Raw genomic sequence first — 9,762 nt, forward strand, 5'->3', positions numbered from 1 at the left:
TCTAATTATACTAATAAAGAGCAATAAGAATTAAAGGTATAATAGCTAAAGAACTTCTTTAATTAGACCGCCCCTAATAATAAGAAATTCTATATTTTCCTATAGGAATATAAAGGGACTGCCGATTAAGCCTTTAAAGATACTAATTTTGATAATATCATTAAAAATATTAAAGTTATAATAGTAGGGGTTATATATTAGGATATAGAGAATGCTATCGCACTATAATTTATAGCCACTTAGTATTTTTTAGCCTTTATATAAATAGAACTATTACCTTCTTTATCTATTAAGATATTATAAGCCCTATAGGATAAATCATACCGATATGCCTTTTTATAAATTAACCCCTTCCAAATGCCCTTACTACTACTAGATTATAATTCTGCCTTTCTAGAAGAAGAATATTATAGTAATTATACCTTCTACGGGATCCTCCTAGATATTAGCATTTCTGGCCTATCTATAGTAGGTATAAGACAAGTAAAAGCCCTAATAAGAGTAATAAAATCTTTAACGATTAAGTTAATAGATAAATAGTATACTATTAATTTTAGAGTAGGTTCTACTATATCTTTTAGTATACTAAATATCCCGATAATATTTAGTAATATCCCCTTCTATATTCTTAATAGTAGTATCCTCTTTTTCTATTCTATTATAGATATAGATAAGATAGGCGTGAAGCTAAATAATATTGATAATTTATTTATTAAAAGGGATATTAAGGTTTTAATTATTAGGAAATAGGGATATCTATAGTAGACTCTTAATACTATAAATACTACTACCTTCTACCTTTTATTATAGGAAATCTATTAGCTTTATCGCTAATTTAGGCACTCCTCTATTAATAGGCTTACCAAATTGCTTTAATGGGCTGGTTATAATAATATTAACTATAATATTATCGAGAGTATTACCTATATATGCTATTAATGCTAGATAAACATAAAGGCACCCAGCCGATTTAAATTCACTCTTAAGGATGATGATACTAGCTAATTTAACTATAAAATTATCATCGATATCTTTTATATTAATAATCGGCTAGTATTATATATTATAAATGCCGCAATAAGCTTTTAAATAGCTAGGTTCATCAATCTATAAAGATAAAAGGCCTAAAATATTTAGAATGCCCTTAAGCAATACTAGATTAATATATACTTTAGCCCGCTAGATTAGATAATTTATAATAGTAGACTAAATTTTGCTTCTACTAAATTCCGCTATAATGCCTAGCTTCTATCTATTAATATAGATAAAATATCTATCGAAGCCTACTATAGTATTAGTAAAATTGAGAGATATTATGCCCTATTATATAGAGCCTATACTATTATTAATGAAGAAGTAGGCGACCTATTAATAAGGGAATAGAAATTATAGCTAGCTATTAAAGCTATTAATAATTCTGCTAGGCCTAACGGCCTAGTATTTATATTATTAGTTTTTAGAGTATATCCCCGACTTATAGATAACTTACCCCCTAGCTTATTAGTATTATAATATGCCTTAATATTATAAAAGACTACTAATAAAGCTAGAAAATGCCTTGTTAAGCGATAGGTTTACAATACCTTTACTTAATAAAATGGCCTAAATATATAGCCTATCTACTGATTACCCTTATAGTCTAATATATAGGTATAGAGAGAAAAGAGTAGATAGTATAGCTTATACCGGCTAATTAGCCTCGATAGTAAGACTTATATCGTATAAATGCCTTATAGCCCTATTAAGTTCTAATTAATAGTTGTTAAGCTATATAACTATAACCCTAATTATAATACTAATCCCAGTATAGATAATCCTGAAGATATTATCTATTTTAAAGGCCTAGCCTACCCTAGTAGGCTAAAAGTCAGAATACTAGCTATAGCCGTACCTCTAGCCGCGATAATACCTATAGTTGCAATATTATTGTTGCCAACCCCTAACCCAGCTAAGATACTAGCGTTACAGCTAATATTACTATTATTAGTATGGGTGGTATCTGATATTATAATTAATAAGGATTAAAAAGAAGCTCTTATTAATATTATTACTTTTAATACCATTATTAATATCTTTTTCTTTACTGCGAAAGAGTAAGCCGACTTATAGCTTGCTAGCTAATTATACTAAAAAGGAAAGATTATAACCCCTAGAGACCCTTTTAAGTAGTCTAACCATATAGAGATAGAAGCACTATAGACCCATAATATATTTAGATTTATTACCTTTAATATCGGTTAACATAAAACCTAATATCTATTTAACTTATATATAGTATAAGAGATTAAAGGTAAAGGCATAAATACCCTATATAAGAAGTCTAGGCTTATTATATAAGGGTATAATAATAATAAAAAGCGATTGATATTAACTTAGTCCCCTATAATTTAACGAGCGAGTTAATAGCTACTAATATTAATAGCTCTATTACTATAGCGGTCTTATAGCCTCTTCCTTTAGATATAGGATATTACGCAGGCTTATATGCAGTTATTAACTACCCTTAATAGATTAATTATTGCTAAGCTACCTAAGTAGATAGTGTATTAATACCCCGATAATACGATTATAGAAATAGTAAAGCTATTATATAGAATAGCTGAGGCAGGCACCCACTAGTAGGCGATATACTTCCGGTATTATCGCGAAAAGTTAGGTATAACTATATCAACCTATAACCCCTATTTGCTAATATCCGCTAGTAATAACGATATTGACTATACTGATATTCCCTATACTAGCGATACTAGTATATACTTTAGTATTATAGGTATGCAGACTAATGATACTCTTAGCTTAAGTAATAATGCTTTTTTCTAATAGGAGGAATTAGAGCTTATTAAAGCAGGCTTTAATGCTAAGCCTAAGATAAGGCTATCGCTAATTATACCCCTAATATTTAATAGATATATATTAATAGCTAATAGTAATAGTATAACCTTATGCTAGAAGTGTTAAAATAAAAAGATTACGACTATCGATAAGAATGCACCTATAGCCTAATATAATTATATCAAATAATACGCTTATAGCGCTTATATAGCTATAGTCTGCCAGCCCGAAGCCTCTTTTGACCTATTTATCGCGGTATAATACTAGCAATCTGGCCCTAAGGATATCGCAAGATTAAATAAATGCCTTTAATAGCAGCTAGATAACCAGGATTATAGCCTATAGTATATCAATTTAGCCTTTAATATAGCTAAGATCTTTATATTTATTGACGGATCTTTTACTAATAATAAAGATTTAAGCTCCTAAATTAATTACGTAATTATACTAGGGAATGAGGTAGATACTACAAATAATGCCTTCCAACTGATTAGTAATATTATTACTTATAGCTCTATAAAGAGTAAGTGTGTAATATATAGCGCACTCGCTTCGGAGCTATATAGTATAGCATAAGGGGTCGATATCGCATATACGATAGGTACGACCCTTAATATAATTACTAGAAGGTTAGGATTATCGAAGATCCCTACCGTTATATATATAGATTCTTTTTTATTATATAAATGCCTTATTAAGCTAGGCATTACGAAAGAGAAAAGGCTTATAATAGATATTATAGCCTTACGATAATTATATAAGCGCTAGGAAATCTATAAAATTTACTAGATTAATAGGAATAATAACCTCGCTAATACGATAATTAAGAGAATGCTAAATAAAGCCCTTAAGACCTTTATCGACTAAAATAAGGCTATTATATATATAGAAGGATAGGTAAAGAGGCCGGTTAATATCTAACTACATTTAGAAGGTATTAGTAATATTATAGGTGGCAAATGTATAGATTTTCCTACGTTTAATGCTGTATTATTTTACTGCGTTTACTACTGCCCCTTTTTTTGCCCCTTTATTTTGGCTGCGATATTTAATATACCGGCTATACGGTATAATACTGCGGCGCGATAACGTTATCTGCGGTATAACCTGCCGAGACTGCGCCGCACTTTTCTTTCTATGTATACGCCTTATATCCTAGCGATTCCAATATTTGCTTTTATAAAAAGAGAAGCTGCTAGTGTCGGAATCGCTATTGCAAAGTGCCTAATTAGGCACCAATTAGGCATATTGCGATAGATATGCCGCGTATACCCGATGCGCACGATATGGCCACTTTGGCCCCTTTTGCCCCTTTACCCCTAAGCCTGGTAGGGTATGCGGGCAGCCCGGCCCGACTGCGCCGATATATATAACTATAGCATGCATAAAAAGGCTATATCGTATAATTACCCTCTTTTGCTTCTTTTCTTTCCTCTTAGTTAGTCAGTCATAATCAAAGAAGTAAATCATACCTTTGACCGGTGACCTCACGGTACATAATACCACGCGCGCGACCCTACGTACAACTGGGTACCCCTTGGTGAAACCAACAATATAGCTAGTGATTATAGTGGCTTAGCACTCCTAGCCTCTTATTAAAGAAGCAAAGCTCGAAGGCATAGCTCTCGCACTTACGTGGCGCACGCTGCAACCTTTAGCACAGCTTTGCCCAACATCTGCTACTGTAGATGGCTTCTTCCTAGTATCATGCGTGAAATTCTCACACTTCAGCTGGGCCATCTCGGCAACTTCACAGCAACCCATTTCTGGAACCTACAGGAGTCATATTTTACGTACAGCGACCAAGGAGAATGCCTAGTTGACCATGACATTCATTGGCGGCCCGGCATCGGCGTTGATGGAAGCGAGACCTTCCTTCCGCGGACAGTAATTTACGACCTCAAAAGCGAGTTTGGATCATTACGGAAGATCAACCCCCTCTATGATGGGACGTCAGAGTCGGCCGCTGCTGCCGATTCCCTTTGGTAAGTTGAGACGACGGGTTGAGCGATGGCGGTGCCTCGATACAGCATCACCACACTCACACTCAAACTTGCGCTCCCCTTTCCCACTCTTCAGCCTATGGCCTACCACTTACCGACTGCTCGTTCTCTCGTTTCCTTTTGTTGTGGATTAGGTCTGCACCATCGATTGTACACAAGCAGCAAGCTGTGGCCCCAAGCGCATATCAACAGAGTCTCGATGCCGGCAAAGAGCCTTCACCGCTAACGACCTCAACCGTGCGGTATTGGTCAGACTTTTCTAGAGTATACTTTCATCCCAAGTCTTCAATGCAATTGTGCGATTTGGAACGTCAGTCGACAACTCTACCCTTTGAGAGCGTTGCCACCGGGTCGGAGCTGTTTTCGTTTCTTGACAAGCACCAGGATGTGGTTGATACCGACTGGCGTCCCTTTGTCGAAGAATGCGATCTTATGCAAGGAACGCAGGTTTTTACGACGATGGACGATGCTTGGGGTGGGTTTGCCGCATCATATCTGGAAGCTCTTCGCGATGAATACCCAAAGTCTTGCATTTGGGTCTGGGGACTGCAAAGTCCCTCATTAGGAATCCCTGGAAAGACGCGTCAGCTTCGGTTGTCAAACACGGTGCAAACATTGCATCAAATTTATGGACAATCATCCATGTTAGTTCCTCTCGCTCTGCCACCAATTATCACAGACTCGCAAGAGGATCTCGATAGCAGCTCGTCATGGCACGTTACAGCCCTACTTGCAGCCATGGCCGAGGTTGCCTTGACTCCCTGTCGTTTGAGGGGTGAATCTCGGCAACCATCCCTCAGCGACCTGGCAGAAATGCTCAACATTCGCGGCAACCAGCACCTGGCCGCTGCCAAGATCATGCCTTCCATAAGAACTCAAGACGTTGCTGGAAAAAATACGCATACCAGTCTGTTCCAGTTGGGCTGGGATGGTGGGAAGACTAAGAGTCGGGCGTCCCACGTATTCGGTGAGGTAATATCGCAACGCGGGCCTCTTTCCAGCGAAAAAGACTCAGACGCAAAATACAAAGTATCGCCTCGTCATGTCTACGGCGAATCAGTCATTAAAAGGTGAGTGCCTCAACGCGTTTTATCCCGGGCCCTGAACTCCAATTGATAGTCGAAAACAAGATATAAAACTCCGCTTTCGTTTCCTCTGCTGAACAGTTATCCACCGGTTTTTGGAACTGTGACCGGCAAAACGGAGGTGCCACTTCGGGCCACCATGACGACAGATACATACATCTACGATCGCATGAAGGTTCTGCGCTTGCAAGCTACTAGTCTTATTCACACGAACGAGCGAGAAGCACTTGATAATGGCATATCTGAAATCGCCGATGCTTACCGAGATGATTGGTCTAGCGGCAGTGATGAAGACGATGACGATTTATGATTTTGCATCGTCAAAGTCTACGTTTGCAAGCCCGTGCAGTTCACCATTGTGTCGCGAGTCACCTTTCTATTTGAAACGCCGGACCTTCTTATCGGGCCATGGACAATTGAGTTCTCCAGTCCCAACAAGTGAAGGAAGATCGTATGGATACTTTGTTACGCAAATCCACTCTTGCGACATGTATGTAAATTGTCTTTCTACGGAAGCCATACAAAGGTCAGGGCTTTTCCAGCCAACCTTTGTGCCTTGGTTTCAAGACTAATTAGAGGACTCACGCAAAAACAAACAAAAAAAAGGGGGGGGAAGAGAGAAGAAAGAAACGAAACGCGGCTGTCAAAGGTCTGAATTTCTACGCCCTTTCACAGACGGCTTCGGCTCCAACAGTTTTCCATGCCTGTTTTGAACATAGTTTGATGCCATAAACTTGTTCAGGTTTTGGTGGATATGAGTTTCCATCGTCCTTGTTAATCTCCAAGGTTGCTGAACGCTCACCGCATCAATGTTGTTCTCTTGCATGGGGCCGAGCCTCAAATTCCTCTTCTTATTGCGAGAGAAGGCGAGAGAAAAGGAACTTATCGAAACAACGGCAAGTATATGGCAGCTACGTGTTAAATCACCTAGAAGCCAAAGCTGTTCCTAAGATGAAATCCTTAGTCAACGTCAGCGGGGAGATATAATCTGAAGATTGCTCATCCTGCTGGATGTCCTGCATCAAAGCCTTCCAGAGATTGTGCTAGATTTCTGCCATTCTGACATTTATCTCCCTACATCATTTGAGCAAGCCGCTCTGTTATTGAAAGTAGTCTTGTCAGCAGACAGCTGTCACGGGCGCCTGCTGCCTTTTTGCAGGCGGAGGGTTGTCCTGGAGGCGGGTTAGCTCGTGCAAGTCCGTTAATCTTCCTCTGCCATGATCATTACCTCTGCAGCACCCCGTTTTTTTGACTTCATGCCCTTCTTTTGGGGTTTCTTCTCGTCGACATCAAAAACGTCATCAGGAAGATTGAAACTTGGGAGACCTTGTTTTAGCATCGTATCAAAGACGATAGTGATCGATGAAATGACATACTTTCGTACATGCTGAACGCCAATGGAAACAAGCGGTTTCAGCTCATCCTGGTATCTCTGCCACTGTGTACACAAGGCCTTGAACTCGTCGACCTGGTAAGATAGATCTAGAGATTTGGCGCCTACGAAACGGTTAGAACGTTATCTCCATACCGACCTAGAATATGAGGCCCAATATTGCCGCAGCTCGAACATTTTCAGGACAACCCACCTTCATCTAGTTCCAGCCCAATGTAGTGTGTAGTTGTAAATACCTCCGTCGATTCTGGTGATAACATTGTCTCGGGGGTGATTTGTCCAAAATCGTGGAGTCCAGGGGTTCCTGAAGTTGGACTTGGAACGCTGCCATCCTTTTGGAGAAAATCAAGACTGCCGTCTTGCACTTGCGCAATCTCGGCATCGCTCCGACAGCGATGGCGACGATCGTAGCCTTTATTGAAAGCATGGGCAATAGTTATGGACGTATGCTGTTCCAATTTCTGTACTAACATGCGGACTTTGGATTCGACATAGCCTGACCAAACATTATGAGCTTCTTTTGTCTTGCTAGCAGATATTACGGATATATAATATCTATAATCTGCGGTGAAGAAAGTATGTTTGGCGAAAAGATCACACCAAGGCTGTTTGCCCACCATGATGCTCTCTGAAATACCCAAGCCACGCCGGAGCTCTCGGTTTATAATGGACATGGAAGACCTGGTGATGTTGAAGGTAGCACACATGGAAGGGTAGGCCGGAGTTATTATTGGCATGAGATGGAAGGAATCGCCCTTGTATATCTAAAAACCAATTCAGTCGCACTCATTTCTCAGGGCTTGTGCTTGAATGCCGGAGGAGGAAACCTACCTTTGGATTCCATACTCGAACGGGAAGAGGGCCACTTTCAATGGGTTTGAGTAGAACGGGTTGAGGCCATCGCCATTGACTCATTACCAAGAAAAATTTGTTTACAATTACAGATGTAGCGGCCTTGGGGTATAACTGGCAAACCCGAGCAACAAGCATGGCCCATGCTACACCGCCAGGAAAGCCCATGATATTGCCGTAAACTGCGCGGCGCTGCGCCCATAATTTTACGGCTCGCAAGGCAAGTTTGAAAGTACTTTGTTCGGGTACTAAAGTCAGAATCTCGTCGGTAACGCGTGTGCCGTTAAGGGAGCGAAGTTCAGCCTCGTCAAGGCCGCGAAGCAGACCAGAATCTTTCAGATCTTGGAAATCCGGAGCGAGTTGCTTCTGAATAATGCGCGAGAAGATCAGGTCTATGCTAATGCCAGAGTATCCGAATTTGATTATTGGTACGAACGCATCGGTGACTACCGCCATATCCGTTATAGATCCTTTGGGAGCCATGGCCTCTAACATCAGGGGAAAGTATTTGAAATAGTCTTCTCGAGTCACGTACTTCGGCGCAACGATGAGAGTATCGATATCGGACCCGGGTCCAAAAACACCAAGGCGAAAACTACCATACGTGAAAACCTTGCCGCGAGCGTTCTTGATAAGGACATCATTTTTCGGTTCCCGTTCCCGAGCGACACGTTTGACGAACTCATCGCAGATGGTCTGCAGTGATTCGAGGACTTTGTATCTACAATGGATGAGCTAGAGCTAGAGCAAATGGTTGGACCGATCATGACAATCGAACGTGGCGCATGACCGCATCACTGCAAGGTTTGATAATAGGGGGGTCTTACCTCTTCTGCGTATCTGACGGGCTTTCGAAAGTCCTTTGACGTCGGAGTTCTTCGATCAGGGTGTCACTGGCGCGCTTCTCCGCCTCAGTAGGCAGCATAATCGAAATGGGCGGTGTGACGCCATAAACTTGATCGCTTGACATTGAAATGGAATGGCGTGTTCAGCAAGAGGATTGTTCGACAAGGTCTCGCTGAGGGTCTTGGTGTCGGCATTGACAACACGCAGCCGGTCCAACTCTAGTTCCCAGCCTCAAGCTTTCGCAATAGATGCCTTCGGCAGACACGAACTGGCCAGGTGGCTAAATGGGCCAATGGGGGAGCACAAGAGTGTGCACAAAATATAGAAAAACTTATGGTGGTATGTCTTCCTGCGCAGTCCGACGCTGATATTGTGAATCAAATGCGAAGGCAGTCGGTTATATGAGGCGGTTGGTTGAAACTTGGAGGTGCCTCGCCAGGCGTACTATTTACGCGTACATGTATATCATAGGGGATTAAATTAAATTGATCCAGGAGGGGAAGTATAATACAATAATGCTAAAAATTAAAATCAATGCAATTATAAATAAATGTAGAGAACAAATTTCACTAGGAAATAAATTATGTAAAAAATTAAATAAATATAAAAAATCCAGAAAAATCAGATTTAAATTATTAGTTAACTTTTTAGCTAGCCGGCTACTTACTGCCGTTGCCAGCTATTAGCTGTCTTATTAGGAAAGAGCTAGTTAAAATAATTATATCTCCTAGTAATAAACCCTATCTATTAG

At 40.1% G+C, this 9,762-nt stretch overlaps 2 protein-coding genes across 2 annotated transcripts; one reads left to right on the forward strand and one right to left on the reverse strand.

Moving 5' to 3' along the window:
* Positions 1 to 4,539: 4,539 nt before the first annotated feature.
* Positions 4,540 to 6,230, forward strand: UV8b_03723 (uncharacterized protein; the record flags this gene model as incomplete). The annotated part of the gene is made up of 3 exons (XM_043141221.1): positions 4,540 to 4,817; positions 4,970 to 5,905; positions 5,966 to 6,230. The coding sequence occupies 3 exons, from the start codon at positions 4,540 to 4,542 to the stop codon at positions 6,228 to 6,230; spliced, it is 1,479 nt and encodes a 492-aa protein (XP_042997155.1).
* An 891-nt stretch (positions 6,231 to 7,121) lies between these two features.
* Positions 7,122 to 9,135, reverse strand: UV8b_03724 (uncharacterized protein; the record flags this gene model as incomplete). The annotated part of the gene is made up of 5 exons (XM_043141222.1): positions 7,122 to 7,236; positions 7,297 to 7,417; positions 7,507 to 8,077; positions 8,145 to 8,886; positions 8,993 to 9,135. The coding sequence occupies 5 exons, from the start codon at positions 9,133 to 9,135 to the stop codon at positions 7,122 to 7,124; spliced, it is 1,692 nt and encodes a 563-aa protein (XP_042997156.1).
* Between the last annotated feature and the right edge of the window lie 627 nt (positions 9,136 to 9,762).

Source organism: Ustilaginoidea virens, chromosome 3, assembly GCF_000687475.1.
Source record: "Ustilaginoidea virens chromosome 3, complete sequence".
Taxonomy (NCBI): Eukaryota; Fungi; Ascomycota; class Sordariomycetes; order Hypocreales; family Clavicipitaceae; genus Ustilaginoidea; species Ustilaginoidea virens.